The 19958-nt window shown below is 45.7% G+C and overlaps 1 protein-coding gene across 2 annotated transcripts in view; it reads left to right on the top strand.

The window, feature by feature from the left end:
• The window catches only part of LOC106592780 (kremen protein 1), a 132284-nt gene that overhangs the window by 20108 nt on the left and 92218 nt on the right, over positions 1-19958 (top strand). For both annotated transcript variants that reach the window (XM_045695274.2, XM_045695275.2), the window contains exon 2: positions 19110-19272. In XM_045695274.2, coding sequence (XP_045551230.1) covers positions 19110-19272 — 163 coding nt within the window. The remainder of the gene's footprint in view (positions 1-19109; positions 19273-19958) is intronic.

Here is a 19958-nt window from a genome sequence, read left to right as displayed (position 1 = left end):
TAACCCCTAACCATAATTGCTAACCCTAAACCTTACACCTATTCCTAGTTCTAACCCTAACCCTAATTGTAACCCTGACCCCTAAGCCTAAAATATCCTTTTTCCTTGTGGGGACCGGCGAAATGTCTCCATTTGTCCGAATGTTCCTTGTTTTGCTATACTTGTGAGGACTTCTGGTCTCCACAAGGATAGTAAAACCAAACACACACACACACACACGAGCCAAGTCGGGACCAGAAATTAGAGATGGATTAGTAAAAGGCTAAATGACTGATGATGATCACTGCTTTAGTTCCTGCTTGTACTGTCTGGCAGCTTTTGTGCGTTGGGTTTTTGTGTCTTGGACCTTGTGTGTTTTATTGACGGATTGTGTGTCTGTCTTTTGTGATTTGATATGGTGGTAATATGCCCTTCGTTCGTTGGCTGACCGTGGCAATCAGGACGATAAAACAGCACGCATTAAACATATTTAGAGAAAATCTCTAAATCAAGGAGAATTCGGAGAACAATCCAGAAGTACAGATGAATGTGTCTTGTTGTGGTCCTTTTCTAAAAGGTTTCAAAGGGCCACATCAGACAAAGGATTTAATGTGGAAAGATAAAGGTGAAATGCAGACCTGCTCCCTCTCACCATCATACAGTAGCAACGAGCCAAGGTTCTCTCATTTCTCTTAGATGGAATCGGATTAGATGTGTAAGAAATCTGATGAGTCAGTCAGAGGAATAGGGGACTTAGCCAAGGGACTTAGCCAAGACTTCCATCTATAGTTTGCAAAGACAGACAAAACAAACATGCAGGGATTTTTCTGATGTGCTTGCCGCTCTCTTTCTCTCTATTGAGTTCTAGAAATACGGACTAGAAACACTCCTGACTTCTAGAACTAGTTGTTAGGAACGCTGAGTTCTAGAACTACGGAGCTAGAAACACTCCTGACTTCTAGAACCAGTAGTTAGGAACGCTGAGTTCTAGAACTACGGAGCTAGAAACACTCCTGACTTCTAGAACCAGTAGTTAGGAACGCTGAGTTCTAGAACTACGGAGCTAGAAACACTCCTGACTTCTAGAACCAGTAGTTAGGAACGCTGAGTTCTAGAACTACGGAGCTAGAAACACTCCTGACTTCTAGAACCAGTAGTTAGGAACGCTGAGTTCTAGAACTACGGAGCTAGAAACACTCCTGACTTCTAGAACCAGTAGTTAGGAACGCTGAGTTCTAGAACTACGGAGCTAGAAAGTCTCCTGACTTCTAGAACCAGTAGTTAGGAACGCTGAGTTCTAGAACTACGGAGCCAGACAAACTATGTTCTAGAACTATGGTGCTATAGGAAAACTCTGAGTTAGAGCTGGAACGATAAACCGAAAATTACCGACACCGACATTACCTTCCTCTTACCAAAGCAATTTCTGGTGATTTTGCTTCACAGCATTCCTGTAGATTGTTCTAAAACCATGATTTGTCCAACAGTAATATAGACATTATGTTGTTTTATTATGTTGGTTCCTGCTATGAAAGTATCTTGTCCCTGTTTGGCTGTCGGCTTCTGACTCTCACTCCCTCTCCCCACAGTGACACGGAGGAGGGAGACATGCACTCTGAGAAGCACAAGCACATGACATCTTGCTCAAATGCAATTACGGAAAAAATACAGTTTTAAAAGCAACTACTTTTGTTCTATTACAGAGAGGAGAGTCACCCTTTCTGTCATTATATAACGTATTTCTCACCTCTTAATATTGAGTTCATGGAACCACTTTAAAACCAGAGTAGGCTGTCTAGTATGATGTTGATGCGAACGTGGAGCTGAGCTTGCCGTTTGCAGAGAATAGGCCTCAAGTAGTCTAGGTCTACCTCTGAAAAGTTTTTGTCGGACATTAGCCTACATTTTCTGATTAATCAATTAGCCTACATGGCTATTTAGTGACAATATCATATTTAGAGTTAGCAATCTAGCTAAGTGTTTTAAGTTCCCACTTCATCAGGTGGTGAATTATATAGCTTAAAGGCCAATAAGCACAAAGATGTCTGCAAATTCTCCAAAAAGAAATCAGATCATTCTGGATTCTGTTTGGACATATTGCACTTCAAAATAGCAATCATACACTTCCTGGATATGTTAGATAAAGTAGGATACTTTTGAATCATAGGCTGTATGGCTCAGTGTGTATGTAGGAGTTTTCTCTGTAACAAGTGTAGTTGTCTGAAGATGGATTCACCTGCTGAGCTTTACTTTCTTTATCACAACTTGCTTTCATTCAGAATGCCAGGAAAATAAACAGGCATCACTATAGAGATCTGTACTGTAGAAATCACAGGCTTACAGTAAATGTATTACTAGATTGATTGCTGCCTTTCAAATATTGGGTAATGCTGGTCACGCACACACACACACCACACACACACACACACACACACACACACACACACACACACACACACCACACACACACACACACACACACCCCCCCTCATACAAACACACACACACATGGCTAGTGGACAGACATCTGTCTGTTGTGGAGGACAGTGTGTGAAACTGATTGGATGAATGACACAGCCCGGACCACTGAGAAGTTGGAACAATGCAGTCTGTGTCTGAGTGGCCCCATCCCGTCCTCCACATCGGATGAGTTTGAAACACAGCCACTCGACTCGGCTGATTAAAACACTTTTTGCACTCTCTTACAGTAAGTGCGTCGGAAGGATAGATGGAGGGAGTGAAGAAGCGAGAGAGAGATCAAGAGAGAGTAACAGACAGGGAGAGAAGGAGGGAGGAAGAGAGAGAAGAGGGAGAGCGAGAGAGAGGGAGGGAGAGGGAGAAGGAGAGAGGGAGGGATAGAGATGAGGTAAAGAATGAGAGAGAGAGGAGGGAGAGGAGAGAGGAGGGAGAGGAGACAGGAGGAACAATGGAGAGAGGAGGGAGAGAGAGGATGGAGAGAAGGAGAGAGGAGGGGGAGAAGGAGAGAGGAGGGAGAGAAGAAGAGAGGAGGGAGAATGGAGAGAGAGAATAAAGGAATGCTGTGGGTAGACAGATTAATCCATGTTCTGCATCTGCTTATCACACATCTATGAGTGCTAGTTCAACATCAAATCAACTGAATATAACATGTGTAGACTGAATATAACATGTGTAGACTGAATACAACATTTGTAGACTGAATACAACATGTGTAGACTGAATACAACATCTGCAGACTGAATATAACATGTGTAGACTGAATACAACATGTGTAGACTGAATACAACATCTGCAGACTGAATACAACATGTGTAGACCGAATACAACATGTGTAGACTGAATATAACATGTGTAGACTGAATACAACATGTGTAGACTGAATACAACATCTGCAGACTGAATATAACATGTGTAGACTGAATATAACATGTGTAGACCGAATACAACATGTGTAGACTGAATACAACATCTGCAGACTGAATACAACATGTGTAGACTGAATACAACATGTGTAGACCGAATACAACATGTGTAGACTAAATACAACATGTGCAGACTGAATACAACATCTGCAGACTGAATACAACATGTGCAGACTGAATACAACATGTGCAGACTGAATACAACATGTGTAGACCGAATACAACATGTGTATACAACGCAACCGAATACAACACCTTACCGTGAAATGCTTACTTACAAGCCCTTAACCAACAATGCAGTTTTAAGAAAAAGAAGAGTTCAGAAAAATATTTACTAAATAAACTAAAGTAGAAAATAAAAGAGCAACAATAAAATAACAATAACAAGTCTATATACAGGGTATTACGGTACAGAGTCAATGTGGAGGCTATATACAGGGTGTTACAGTACAGAGTCAATGTGCGTGGGTACAGGTTAGTCGAGGTAATTGAGGTAATATATACGTAGGTAGGGGTAAAGTGACTATGCATATGTAATAGGCAATTAACAGCGAGTAGCAGCAGCGTAAAAAAAGCAGGGGGGTCAATGCAAATAGTCTGGGGAGCCATTTGATTAGCTGTTCAGCAGTCTTGGGGGTAGAAGCTGTTTAGAAGCCTCTTAGACCTAGACTTGGCGCTCCGGTACCGCTTGCAGTGCGGTAGCAGAGAGAACGGTCTATGACTGGGTTGGCTGGAATCTTTGGCAATTTTTAGAGCCTTCCTCTGTCACCGCCTACTATCAAGGTCCTGGATGGCAGGAAGCTTGGCACCAGTGATGTACTGGGCCGTACGCACTACCCTCCGTTGCGCCCTGTGGTTGGAGGGCTGTTCCCATACCAGGAGGTGATGCAACCAGTTAGGATGCTCTCTATGGAGCAGCTGTAGAACTTTTTGAGGATCTGGGGACCCATGCCAAATCTTTTCAGTCTCCTGATGGGGAATAGGTTTTGTTGTGCCCTCTTCACGACTGTCTTGGTGTGTTTGGACCATGTTAGTTTGTTGGGGATGTGGACACCAAGAAACTGGAAGCTCTCAACCTGCTCCACTACAGCCCCGTCGATGAGAATGGGGGTGTGCTTGGCCCTCCTTTTCCTGTAGTCCATGATAATTCTCCTTTGTCTTGATCACGTTGAGGGAGAGGTTGATGTCCTGGCACCACACATCCATGTCTCTGACCTCCTCCCAATAGGCTCATCGTTGTTGGTGAACAGGCCTACCACCATTGTGTCGTTGGCAAACTTAATGATGGTGTTGGAGTCATGTTTGGCCACACAGTCATGGGTGAATAGGGAGTACATGAGGGGACTAAGCACACACCCCTGAGGGGCCCCAGTGTTGAGGATCAGCGTGGCAGATGTGTTGTTGCCTACCTTTACCACCTGGGGGCAGCCCGTCAGGAAGTCCAGGGTCCAGTTGCAGAGGGAGGTGTTTAGTCCCAGAGTCCTTAGCTTAGTGATGAGCTGTAGTCAATGAATAGCATTCTCACATACGTATTCCTTTTGTCCGGGTGGGAAAGGGTAGTGTTGAGTGCAATAGAGATTGCGTCATCTGTGGATCTGTTGGGGCAGTATGCAAATTGGAGTGGGTCTAGGGTTTCTGGGATGATGGTGCCAATATGAGCCATGACCAACCTTTAAAAGCACTTCATGGCTACAGACGTGAGTGCTACGGGGCAATAGTCATTTAAGCAGGTTACCTTGGTGTTCTTGGGCACAGGGACTATGGTGGTCTGCTTGAAACATGTTGGTATTACAGACTCAGTCAGGGAGAGGTTGAAAATGTCAGTGAAGACACTTGCCAGTTGGTCAGTGCATGCTCGGAGTACACGTCCTGGTAATCAGTCTGGCCCTGCGGCCTTGTGAATGTTGACCTCCCTCCCTTTCTCCCCCTAACCCCCTCCCTCCCTCCCCCTAACCCCTCCCTCCCTCTCTCCGCCTAACCCCCTCTCTCTCTCCTTCCCTCTCTCCCCCTAACCCCTTCCCTCTCTCTCCCCCCTCCCTCTCTCCCCCAAACTCCCTCTCTCTCCCCCCTCCCTCTCTCCCCCTAAGTCCTCCCTCTCCTACCCTCTCTCCCCCTAACCCCCTCCCCTCCCTCCCCTTCCCTCTCTCCCCTAACCCCCCTCCCCTCCCCTACCCTCTCTCTCCCCTACACTCTCTCCCCAACCCCCCTCCTCTCACTCCACCTAACCCCCTCCCTCCTCTTCCCTCTCTCCCCCTAACCTCCTCTCTCCCCTTCCCTTTCTGCCCCTGAGTGTGTGCGTGTGTGTGTGTGTGTGGGTGTGTGTCTGTGTGTGCGTGTGCGTGTGTGCGTGTGTGTGTGTGAGTGCATGCCTGCGTGTGTGAGTGTGTGTCTGTCTGTCTGCGCGGCAGCGAGCCTAGTGGTTAGAGTGTTAGACTAGTAACCAAAAGGTTACAAGATTGAATCCCTGAGCTGACAAGGTAAAAATCTGTTATTCTGCCCCTGAACAAGGCAGTTCAGGCCATCATTGAAAATAAGAACTGGTTCTTAGCTGACTTGCTTAGTTAAATAAAGGGAAAATAAGTAAATAACAGTGTGTGCCTGTGTGTTCTGTGATAGGAGGAGGCAGGGGAGGTAAAGATGTGAGGCGTGGGCGGTATACTGGGATATTTGGAAATGGCCACGTCAATACCGTTGAAGCTAAGTTGTCAATATTTGTACTTACTTTTTAAGTAAATACATGCAGTCAACTTATGTATTAGAAGGTAAAGCAGATTGCGTTTTTCATTTCGCATGCCACATGATTTTACATTATAAAGCTTAAAGTAGTTCCCCAGAACAGTTGAGCCAGTCATGTGTTTGTTTGTAAATAGCACAACGGGAGAAAGCAGGAGCAGGTGAGTCCTGCTGTGTATTGACAGGCGTCATGTTTTATATTGAGTCAACAGTGTTGTTTTATTAGAGTGATCAGAGGCATCAGGGACATGCAACTATATTTTTCCTTCACAGAAACACCTTCTGGAGAAAATAGCTTCATTTTCAGATGACAACAGAAGTGCAACGTTATTTGGCTGGCAGCCACACAAGTGAATGAGCTTACAATGAAAAAAGAAGGTACTGCTGACACACTCCAGCCACATGAGGTCTAGCATTGTCTTGCATTAGGAGGAACCCAGGGCCAACCGCACCAGCAAATGGTCTCACAAGGGGTCTGAGGATCTCATCTCGGTACCTAATGGCAGTCAGGCTACCTCTGGCGAGCACATGGAGGGCTGTGCGGCCCCCCAAAGAAATGCCACCCCACACCATGACTGACCCACCGCCAAACCGGTCATGCTGGAGGATATTGCAGGCAGCAGAACGTTCTCCACGGCGTCTCCAGACTCTGTCACGTCTGTCACATGTGCTCAGTGTGAACCTGCTTTCATCTGTGAAGAGCACAGGGCGCCAGTGGCGAATTTGCCAATCTTGGTGTTCTCTGGCAAATGCCAAACGTCCTGCACGGTGTTGGGCTGTAAGCACAACCCCTACCTGTGGACGTCGGGCCCTCATACCACCCTCATGGAGTCTGTTTCTGACCGTTTGAGCAGACACATGCACATTTGTGGCCTGCTGGAGGTCATTTTGCAGGGCTCTGGCAGTGCTCCTCCTGCTCCTCCTTGCACAAAGGCGGAGGTAGCGGTCCTGCTGCTGGGTTGTTGCCCTCCTACGGCCTCCTCAACGTCTCCTGATGTACTGGCCTGTCTCCTGGTAGCGCCTCCATGCTCTGGACACTACGCTGACAGACACAGCAAACCTTCTTGCCACAGCTCGCATTGATGTGCCATCCTGGATGAGCTGCACTACCTGAGCCACTTGTGTGGGTTGTAGACTCCGTCTCATGCTACCACTAGAGTGAAAGCAACGCCAGCATTCAAAAGTGACCAAAACATCAGCCAGGAAGCATAGGAACTGAGAAGTAGTCTGTGGTCCCCACCTGCAGAACCACTCCTTTATTGGGGGTGTCTTGCTAATTGCCTATACTTTCCACCTGTTGTCTATTCTATTTGCACAACAGCATGTGACATTTATTGTCAGTCAGTGTTGCTTCCTAAGTGGACAGTTTGATTTCACAGAAGTGGGATTGACTTGGAGTTACATTGTGTTGTTTAAGTGTTCCCTTTATTTTTTTGAGCAGTGTATATTACAATACAACTTTTAAACATTAAAATACATTTTACAACAGATTTCACAATACATTAACCGTGTGCCCCCCGGCCACTACTCTACTACTACACTATCCAGGTGGATGTGTGTGTAGTGTGTATGTTATGTGCCAATGAACAAAATGATTAAAGTAGTTTGGAATATTAGTGGGTTTTGTGATGAATGAGCCATCTGATTCAATGAATGATGGAGCTGAGTTTGCCTTTTTGCCCAAAATATCATTTAAGGTTGCCATCATATTTCTAATGTTTATTGTAGAAAGAATGTGGCCAGGCACATTTCTTAATGTTTTGTTTAAAGTTAATCTTGCTTTTTACTGGAGAAAGGTTGGCTGTCTACACCGAGAAAAGTACTGGAGAAAAGTAACTACACATCAGTCAGAGTGCTTTCAGCTAATAGAATGTCTGTTTGTGATTTCTCATCGGTGCAGAATTGCAACTGAAGTACAAAATTATTCTAATGCCAGGTAGAAATTACAATAAGAACCATTTTAGATCTGTTAAAAAAACGCAGTAAGATTTTTCTTATGCAATTTCCAAATTAACGCGACCCATAATTTTAACTTGCTAGTTATCTAAGTAAGTGGCTGAATTAATAAGGTGATGGGGCATCATATTGTCTCAGCTTTCTGCCGTGTTTAAACAGTCTCCACACAGACCCAGCGCCAGTACTGTTCTTCCTTCAGACAAGCATAGCAAAGGGTCTGAATACTAATTAACATTTATATTTCAGTGTTTTCTTTTTAATTACATTTGCAAAACTTTCAAAAAAGCTGTTTTCGCTTTGTCATTATGGGGTACTGTGTGTAGATTGATGAGGGAAAAAAAATATTTAATCCATTTTAGAACAAGGCTGTAAAGTCACAAAATGTGGAATAAGTCAAGGGGTCAGAATACTTTACGAATGCACTGTATAGCTGAACATCAAACTGGTGGTACTTGTTCATGTATACAGTAACTGAACATCAAACTGGTGGTACTTGTTCATGTATACAGTAGCTGAACATCAAACTGGTGGTACTTGTTCATGTATACAGTAGCTGAACATCAAACTGGTGGTACTTGTTCATGTATACAGTAGCTGAACATCAAACTGGCGGTACTTGTTCATGTATACAGTAACTGAACATCAAACTGGTGGTACTTGTTCATGTATACAGTAGCTGAACATCAAACTGGTGGTACTTGTTCATGTATACAGTAGCTGAACATCAAACTGGTGGTACTTGTTCATGTATGTCTGCATCCCAATTATTTACTCTTCCCCCAAAGTGTGCACTTGACTTGCACACTTTCTCGCATGGATTTGACAATGGTGGAAGTGCACACTTTTGGAAAAGAGTGAAGAATCATGACACAGCCTTCACTTGGAGCCAGAGAGACCCTGGTCCAGACACTGACCCTGGTCCAGACACAGACCCTGGTTCAGACACTGGTCCAGACACTGACCCTGGTCCAAACACTGACCCTGGTCCAGACATTGACCCTGGTCCAAACACTGACCCTGGTCCAGACCCTGGTCCAGACACTGACCCTGGTCCAAACACTGGTCCAGACACTGACCCTGGTCCACCGACCCTGGTTGAGACACTGACCCTGGTCGCACGACCCTGGTTGAGACACTTACCCTGGTCCAGACACTGGTCCCCTGGTCCAAACACTGACCCTGGTCCAGACCGGGAGCCTGACCCTGGTCCAGACCCTGGTTGAGACACTGACCCTGGTCCAGACACTGACCCTGGTCCAAACACTGACCCTGGTCCAGACACTGACCCTGGTCCAGACCCTGGTGGCCGACCCGGCCAGCACTGACCCTGGTCCAAATACTGACCCTGGTCCAGACACTTACCCTGGTCCAAACACAGACCCTGGTCCAGACCCTGGTCCAGACACTGACCCTGGTCCAGACACTGACCCTGGTCCAGACCCTGGTCCAGACACTGACCCTGGTCCAGACACTGACCCTGGTCCAGACCCTGGTCCAAACACTGACCCTGGTCCAGACACTGACCCTGGTCCAAACACTGACCCTGGTCCAGACCCTGGTCCAGACACTGACCCTGGTCCAGACACTAGTCCAAACACTGACCCTGGTCCAGACCCTGGTTGAGACACTGACCCTGGTCCAGACACTGACCCTGGTCCAAACACTGACCCTGGTCCAGACACTGACCCTGGTCCAAACACTGACCCTGGTCCAGACCCTGGTTGAGACACTGACCCTGGTCCAGACACTGACCCTGGTCCAAACACTGACCCTGGTCCAGACACTGACCCTGGTCCAGACCCTGGTTGAGACACTGACCCTGGTCCAGACACTGACCCTGGTCCAAACACTGACCCTGGTCCAGACACTGACCCTGGTCCAGACCCTGGTCCAGACACTGACCCTGGTCCAAACACAGACCATGGTCCAGACCCTGGTCCAGACACTGACCCTGGTCCAGACACTGGTCCAGACCATGGTCCAGACACTGACCCTGGTCCAGACACTGACTCTGGTCCAGACCCTGGTCCAGACACTGGCCCTGGTCCAGACACTGACCCTGGTCCAAACACTGACCCTGGTCCAGACCCTGGTCCAGACACTGACCCTGGTCCAGACACTGGTCCAAAAACTGACCCTGGTCCAGACCCTGGTTGAGACACTGACCCTGGTCCAGACACTGACCCTGGTCCAAACAGTGACCCTGGTCCAGACACTGACCCTGGTCCAGACCCTGGTTGAGACACTGACCCTGGTCCAGACACTGACCCTGGTCCAGACACTGACCCTGGTCCAGACCCTGGTTGAGACACTGACCCTGGTCCAGACACTGACCCTGGTCCAGACACTGACCCTGGTCCAAACACTGACCCTGGTCCAGACACTGACCCTGGTCCAGACCCTGGTCCAGACACTGACCCTGGTCCAAACACAGACCATGGTCCAGACCCTGGTCCAGACACTGACCCTGGTCCAGACACTGGTCCAGACCCTGGTCCAGACACTGACCCTGGTCCAGACACTGACTCTGGTCCAGACCCTGGTCCAGACACTGACCCTGGTCCAGACACTGACCCTGGTCCAAACACTGACCCTGGTCCAGACCCTGGTCCAGACACTGACCCTGGTCCAGACACTGGTCCAAACACTGACCCTGGTCCAGACCCTGGTTGAGACACTGACCCTGGTCCAGACACTGACCCTGGTCCAAACAGTGACCCTGGTCCAGACACTGACCCTGGTCCAGACCCTGGTTGAGACACTGACCCTGGTCCAGACACTGACCCTGGTCCAAACACTGACCCTGGTCCAGACACTGACCCTGGTCCAGACACTGACTCTGGTCCAGACCCTGGTCCAAACACTGACCCTGGTCCAGACACTGACCCTGGTCCAGACCCTGGTCCAAACACTGACCCTGGTCCAGACCCTGGTCCAGACCCTGACCCTTCCCCAGCAGTACCCAGACCAGACCCTGCTGTGTTCTGTCAAACATCATTCCAAACCCTGCGGTGATTGTTATAGTGTGTGTGTGTGTGTGTGTGTGTGTGTGTGTGTGTGTGTGTGTGTGTGTTTAGCCCACCACTGGTTCAGAAGGCTACATCATTAGTCTCCATAACAAGCTGAGCAGAAATATATAATAGGGGGCATGTTAGAACACACACACACACACACACACACACACACACACACACACACACACACACACACACACACACACACACACACACACACACACACACACACACACACACACACTATAACAATCACCGCAGGGTTTGTTATAGCTGCTACTGAACCCCTTTTCGCGAAGACTCCCCTGAAACTGTGTCTAGCATAGCATGGACTGTGGGAGGTGGTGGGATGAGGTGTGTGGTGTGTGAGGGGGGAGGGAGGGGGGGGGGGGTTATTGACCCTATTCTTTTAGTGGATTTAGTTCTTCCCTATTTGGTCCATTAACTAAATGACAATGGTTTTAAAAGAGAATAATCATTGTATTGGAGGAATACTTTGGAGATCTCTCACATAAGACTCACTTTTCCATTTACCCTTGTAAGGATACTTTGATAATCTGGTTATTCAGTAAAAAGGGAAGGGTTGAGTTTATCAGGTAGGTAGACTATACCACTGATACCCCATGCTGTAATACTGTATCTAAACATCTCATAGTACTGTATCTAAACACCTCATAATACTGTATCTAAACATCTCATAGTACTGTATCTAAACACCTCATAATACTGTATCTAAACACCTCATAATACTGTATCTAAACATCTCATAGTACTGTATCTAAACACCTCATAATACTGTATCTAAACACCTCATAATACTGTATCTAAACACCTCATAATACTGTATCTAAACACCTCATAATACTGTATCTAAACACCTCATAATACTGTATCTAAACACCTCATAATACTGTATCTAAACAACTCATAATACTGTATCTAAACACCTCATGGGAAATCAGCTACTATAGATCTATAAAACGTAACTTTACTGGGCCTCACGAGTGGCGCAGCGATCTAAGGCATTGCATCACAGTGCTTGAGGCGTCACTACAGACCCAGGTTCCATCCCGGGTTGTGTCATAACCGGTCGTGACCTGGAGTCCCATAGGGCGGTGCACAATTGGCCTAGCGTCGTCCGGGTTAGGGGAGGGTTTGGCCTTGGGGGGCTTTACTTGGCTCATCGTGCTATAGCGACACCTTGTGCTGGGCTGTCGTCAGTTCAACGGTGTTTCCTCCGACAGTTTGGTGCTGCTGGCTTCCCGGGTTAAGCGGGAGGGTGTTAAGGAGCGCGGTTTGGAGAGTCATATTTTGGAGGATGCATGACTCGACCTTTGCCTCTCCTGAGCCCGTTGGACAGTTGCTGCAATGAGACAAGATTGTAATTAGATCGCAACTGAATATCACAAATTGGGTAGAAAAGGGGGTAAAAAAGAATAAACAAATACATACTTAACAGTACTACAGTAAAAGTATATTACTTTTTCCCTCTGCAATGCGGTGCCCTCCTGCAGTAGTCCACTCTGATCATTCCTCCTCTTAAGTCTCACTGCTTTGATGTTTGATGTGTAAATGGAAATTATGCTGTGGTTGGAAAAGAGAACCAAACCAATGCACCAGAGCCACCCTCCTCTCCTCTCCTCTTGGTCCCAGCTGAGTCCCCTTCAGATTGGGTCTCCAGCCCACAGCTGGCCCTCCACGACCCTGGCCTTGCTGGTTACCATGCCATTAGTATTGAGCAGCAGAACAGTAATGGCAGCAGCTAACAGCGGTAAGCAACATGGAACAGATTCACAGATACAGGCAGAGGTTAGATGTACAGTGGGGTCCATAATTGGCGCGCTTGATAAAGATAAGCAAAAAAGACTGTATAAAATAAATAATACAAATAATGATCTATGTTGTATGCTCCAAAAAAAGTGTGAATTTATATACTTTTATACTAATACAATCAGAGAAAGAGAAAAATATATATACAGTACCAGTCAAAAGTTTGGACACACCTACTCATTCCAGGGTTATTCTTTATTTAATTTTTTTACTATTTTCTACATCGTAGAAAAATAGTGAAGACATCAAAAGTATGAAATTACACATATGGAATCATGTAGGGTCCAAAAAAGCATTTCTCATGAAGCTGGTTGAGAGAATGCCAAGAGTGTGCAAAGCTGTCATCAACGCAAAGGGTGGCTACTTTGAAGAATCTCAAATGTAAAATATATTTGGATTTGTTGAACTCTTGGTTACTACATGATTCCATATGTGTTATTTCCTAGTTTTGATTTCTTCACTATTATTCTACCCCAAAAAATTGAATGAGTATGTGTGTCCAAACTTTTGACTGGTACTGTGTATATATATTTTTAAGATAATTGGCAGCCCTCCTTTCAGTACTCCAGCTCCCTCCCATTGTGAGGATAATGACACTGAGCCTTTTTCTAAAATGTTTTATCAGATTGGAGAACACATTGGGAGGGATCTGAGACCATTCCTCCATACAGAATCTTTCTTGATATCCTTCATCTGCACTCTTAAAATCCTACCAGAGGTTTCAATGGAGACTGAGATGGTCATTACAAAATGTACATTTTTGTGGTCAGTTTCTTTTGTGGATTTTGATTAGTGCTTTGGGGGTTTTGTGTTGATGGAAGATCCACTTGCGGCCAAGTGTCAGCCTCCTGGCAGAGGCAACCAGGTTTTTGGCTAAAATGTCCCGGTTCTTGGTAAAGTTCATGATGCTGTTGACCTTGTCAAGGACCCCAGGACCAGTGGAAGCAAAATAGCCCCGCAACATGAAAGCTCCACCACCATATCTTACTGTACTTATGAGGTACTTTCCTGCATATGCTTCTGTTTTTCAACGCCAAACCCACCACTGGTGTGCGTGACCAAAGAGCTCTAATTTGATGTCATCTGACCATAGCACAGGCTCCAACCCAGGTGCCAATGTTATTTATCAAACTACAGGCGGTGCTATGGTCAGAGGATGTGAAAATAGAGGCCTTTGTTTCACCAGCTCCCAACACTCTCCCTGTTTCTTCCCCTCTCTCTCTCTCACTCTCTCTCTCTCTCTCTCTGTCGCTGTCTCTCGCTCTCTGTCGCTGTCTCTCTCTCTCTCTTGCTCTATCTCTCTTTCTCTCTCTGTAGCTTTCTCTCTCTTGCTCTCTCTCTCGCTCTCACTCTCTCGCTCTTTCTTTCTTTCTCTCTCTCTCTCCCTCCATTGCTTGCCAACAAGCACTATTTGAAGAATCAATATGGAAGTAATTAATCCTGACAAATATAATAACAGGGTGATTAGCTCTCAGTCAATTATCCTGCTCTCTTTCCTTTTTAAGACTCTGCTCTTGTTTCTTGGGTTTGTGTGGTATTCTGCGAGAGTAAGACTTTGCTGGTTGAGGTTTGGGACGAGTCCTCCACCCTCCACCTCCTCCCTTTTCCCGGGATTTATTTGTAGGATTTCTCTCTTTCTCTCTATCTCTCTCTCCCTCTATCTTTCAGTCTTTCATGCGGTCATGGTCTCTGGTTCTGTTTGCCATCAGGCTGGGATGCCACCACAAGAAAGTCCCTCATCATGTGACACAAGTGGCACGGTCACATGTTGACAGAAGGGGAAAGAGGGCAGAGGACATGCTGCAGTGTGTCTCAAATGCCTCACTTATATAGTGCACTTTTGATGGGCCCTGGTCAAAAGTAGTGCACTATATTAGAGAAAAGGTTTCAATTTGGGATGGAGACCTAGTATTAAGTATGTCTCTGGATCTCCCGTTGTATTCCCGGACAACGGCGGGTTGGACTTTTGTTTTGAAGGACGTGTGCATGGAGCTCCCTCCACTCCGCTCCACAGGCCTTTTGAACGCTCCATGCATCTTTATGATGGCCTTACTTTTCTAAGTCCCTGCAGATCTGCTACTTCCCATTTCCACCACAGGAAAATTATGCCTCCAGACCACATCAAGCCCCCGGGCCCAGCCGCTAGGAAAATGCTGCCATATTTACCATCTCATCCTAGAAGGGTTAGCTAGCCTCTCCGCAGACAGCAGGGATATGACTGCGCCAACAGCAGCAGGAGCAGAGCACAACACTTTTGTCTTACACTGAACAGTTCACTTCCTGTAAAGAACGAGGAGAGAGAAGACATTTCACAAAGGCACACTGGGCTTCTGTCTTTCTTTTTCTGATCCAGTACTTTGTGGAGCAATAACTTTAGTCGTTGTAATCGATCTACACTCGGTGTGTGTGAAGGGCAGACACAGGGCCCATTTTTCATGCAAGTCTCTGCCTCAACATTTCCTGCATAGTGCTGTCTGTCTGTCTGTCTGTCTGTCTGTCTGTCTGTCTGTCTGTCTGTCTGTCTGTCTGTCTGTCTGTCTGTCTGTCTGTCTGTCTGTCTGTCTGTCTGTCTGTCTGTCTGTCTGTCTGTCTGTCTGTCTGTCTGTCTGTCTGTCTGTCTGTCTGTCTGTCTGTCTGTCTGTCTGTCTGTCTGTCTGAGACAACAGGAGCAGAGTATAAAGCAGACAGGATGTGATTGGTCTGGGATATGAGTGATTCATAAATGCACTGGCCCTCAAACATTCCTGCACCACACACACACACACACACAGTCCATTACTTTACATCGACATGCTCAGCATGACAACCTTGCCATGTATTCATTATTTAACACGCCTTGTCTGTCCTCTGAATGTCAGACTGATGGCTGATATCATCTCTGTTTTCATTTTCTCTGTACTCCCCATACACGGGCCACATCACATCTCAGAGTGTGACACGTCTCCTAATGCTATTACGCTGGATTGCTACTTTTTATGAAGTCATGTTCCTCTTCACTGAGTCTCTAGGTAGATTTATGATGCCTGGCTGATACTGAGCCGCTCCTAGACACTGGCAGAATGAATTGACTGAGGGTGAAGAGAGGAGCCGTTTACAGTTTACAGACAATAGAGTGGCATCATAATTAGTGAAACTCTACACCCCCCAGCTCCCTACTAGGGGTACAGCCTGTCAGGCCGATGATGGATCATGGCTAGGGATGACCGAAGAGTGGCGCCTGCCCTCAGCGCCTTTAATTACAAAACACTTCAACTTGACACTGAAAGGAATTGGTGGCCTCTTCTGGTTTAACATGGAGACAGTTATTTTTTTTCTGCAACAACAATGTGTTTCATGAGAGAAACTGAAACTACTGTAAAAATGTATTTGCTTAAATCACTAACCACAACAGGCGCTTATGAGAGACAGGCTTCTTTCTGAGCCAGGCGTCTATTTCCTTAATGCACACAGCTTTTGCTCATTTCCATATTTAATTGTTTTAATTAAGCATTCATTTCCAGCATTTTAATACATTTCTTCCTGCGCTAATGTGTTATCATTTACACACTGTGTCACTTTTGTGTTTTCTATTTCAGTACTTTCCTTGACAGAATTATTATCCTCCTCTTTGACTGTGCGTTTTCGTCAGTTCTTACTTTCGCCACTTGGGGTGTCTTAATTGCCGAAGTTGTTGACTGTTTTTGTGCTTGCCAGTTAGCTAGCAGTTCTCAGCTGTTAGCAGCCAATGGCTAGCAGGTTCTTACTGGCCATCATTTTTTCAAGTCATTACTGAATTATTTAATGTAACAAATCAAGCATTAAACCTCGTAAACAATGAATGGTAATTTATAGTAACCTTGTAAACAATTAATTTAGACCCGGCGTTTATTTGAAACAGGCGTTCATGTCATAGACATTAGAACCAGTAGATAGTAATAGCGCTGACGTCATCCACAAAAACTCCCGATGGTGCATGAAGCCTGAAGTATTTGAATTTTAAATGCGCCATATTGCTGAATGGGGCTGAATCACTGAGGTATAGTAAGAACTAGAGACTGTGTCCAAGATGTCCCCCTGTTGTTTAAAAGGTAATCTACTTACGTTCACATACGCCGATTCATGGCCCATCTATATCCGGGTTGAATCCAGTTTATATGGACCAACATCACAACAAAACATGGAAGACAATGGATGAAAATAACATTTTCATTTCTTTGGCTGTGAGTGATGAAAGAAAATCTCCCTCAGCGACAATTATTTGAATAATTCAATGGATTTTTTTGTGCACAAAGGTGATGACTGAAGTGTCTTGTTAGCAATTTTCTAATTTCATTTCTCTATGTGTCCGTGTATGGAAATTGTCTTTCTGTGCCGTACGTCAGTTAAACTGCAGTACTGAAACTAAACTGTAGGAGCAGTCGAAACCGTGCTTCTAGACCGGCATCAAAAAAATCGGTTAGGATCATGTTGAAGGTGACCGTAACTACCAAAGGATCATGTTGAAGGTGCCCGTAACTACCAAAGGATCATGTTGAAGGTGACCGTAACTACCAAAGGATCATGTTGAAGGTGACCGTAACTACCAAAGGATCATGTTGAAGATGACCGTAACTACCAAAGGATCATGTTGAAGGTGACTGTACTACCAAAGGATCATGTTGAAGTTGCCCGTAACTACCATAGGATCATGTTGAAGGTGCCCGTAACTACCATAGGATCATGTTGAAGGTGACCATAACTACCAAAGGATCATGTTGAAGATGACCGTAACTACCAAAGGATCATGTTGAAGATGACCGTATCTACCAAAGGATCATGATGAAGGTGACCGTAACTACCAAAGGATCATGTTGAAGGTGACCATAACTACCAAAGGATCATGTTGAAGATGCCGTATCTACCAAAGGATCATGTTGAAGGTGACCGTAACTACCAAAGGATCATGTTGAAGGTAACCATAACTACCAAAGGATCATGTTGAAGATGACCGTATCTACCAAAGGATCATGTTGAAGGTGACCGTAACTACCAAAGGATCATGTTGAAGGTGACCATAACTACCAAAGGATCATGTTGAAGATGCCGTATCTACCAAAGGATCATGTTGAAGGTGACCGTAACTACCAAAGGATCATGTTGAAGGTGACCATAACTACCAAAGGATCATGTTGAAGGTGACCGTAACTACCAAAGGATCATGTTGAAGGTGACCATAACTACCAAAGGATCATGTTGAAGGTGACCATAACTACCAAAGGATCATGTTGAAGATGACCGTAACTACCGAAGGATCATGTTGAAGGTGACCGTAACTACCAAAGGATCATGTTGAAGGTGCCCGTAACTACCGAAGGATCATGTTGAAGGTGACCGTAACTACCAAAGGATCATGTTGAAGGTGACCATAACTACCGAAGGATCATGTTGAAGGTGACCGTAACTACCAAAGGATCATGGTCGATATAGTAGTTTTCACCCTTCCTAAGAGAGTCGACCTGGTTTTAATGTCTATGAACCTGATGCTAGCCTACTGTTAAACCTTTGCAGCAGAAGGTTCATTTAAAAGCTCAGCATTACCTAGAATATATATATAAATTATACAATTCATTTATCTTGATTCTTTGTTTTTTATATCATTGTAGACTATCTTTATAATTCATGCAACTGCATACTTGTGTCATCATAAAACATAACCTCAGACATATAATGTAGTTTGGAATAAAAAATGTATTCAATTATAATGGCAAACTAAATTGATATTTCAAACATAGTGTAAGCTGAATCCTTCATCTCCACTCTGTCATCCTCTGTCAGCCCCTCCATCTCCACTCTGTCAGCCTCCTTCATCTCCACTCTGTCATCCCCTGTCAGCCCCTCCATCTCCACTCTGTCAGCCTCCTTCATCTCCACTCTGTCATCCCCTGTCAGCCCCTCCATCTCCACTCTGTCTGCCTCCTTCATCTCCACTCTGTCATCCCCTGTCAGCCCCTCCATCTCCGCTCTGTCAGCCTCTGTCAGCCCCTCCATCTCCTCTCAGTCGTCCTCTATTATCCTCTGTTAGCCACATAGACATTGGTCAGCCCCTCCATAGTTTCATCTAAGAAACTATCACCCAAGTGTTGGTCAGAATATATATTTTTCTCTCAATGCCAAACACAATGAACACTTGTTTAATAAATTATCTCCCTCTCTCCCTCTCCCCGGTCCCCCTTTCCAGAATGTTACACAGCCAATGGAGAGGACTACAGAGGCTGCCAGAACCAGACAAGCCTCCTGGGGGGCAAGCCCTGCCTCTTCTGGAACGAAACCTTCCAGCACCCCTACAACACCCTCAAGTACCCCAACGGAGAGGGTGGTCTTGGCAGCCACAACTACTGCAGGTGAGGCCCCCCTCTGGAGCCCAAGCTAAAGCTCATACTGGTGCTCAGAAAAAAACATCTTACCCCAGGATACTACCCAAGATGACAGTGGAGGATGCTGAGGGCAGGACGGCGTATAGTAATGGTTGGAACAGAGCAAATGGAATTGCTTCCATGTGTTTGATGTATTTCCATTCCACCTATTCCGCTCCAGCCATTACCACGAGCCCGTCCTCCTCAATTAAGGTGCCACTGACCTCCCAGAAAAGTAAAAGGAGAAGTTAGATCTCATTCACTGGTGCTGTTAGCTCAGCTTGTTAGCATTTAGCCTCCCTATCAGTATCACTGAACATTGTTCAGACACTTTGTATTTACATGGGCAAGTGTAGTCACAAGTAGTGCTTGACTTGGGCAGGAAGCTCGCCGGAGCTGAGTTTTCTTCTGAGCATAAATGAATTGTATAATTTCTATATATATTCTAGGTAATGCTGAGCTTTTAAATGAACCTTCTGCTACATTTTTCTACTGCTTGAGCTCCTGGACCTCTTATAGAATATTGTGGCGTTCCTAGATCTTGATATAAACAGTACCGCCTTTACCCAAAATGAGTACCGAAAGTCAAGCACTGGTCAGAAGTGCATACAATAGTACCTCAATGTCATCCTAGAGCAGAGAGGAATGGAGCACTTTGGGATTCTTGTTATTGT

Source organism: Salmo salar, chromosome 15 (genome assembly GCF_965601325.2).
Source record: "Salmo salar chromosome 15, fSalSal1, whole genome shotgun sequence".
Classification (NCBI taxonomy): Eukaryota; Metazoa; Chordata; class Actinopteri; order Salmoniformes; family Salmonidae; genus Salmo; species Salmo salar.
The sequence above is the reverse complement of the archived record's forward strand: the minus strand, read 5'-3'. Positions and strand labels throughout refer to the sequence as shown.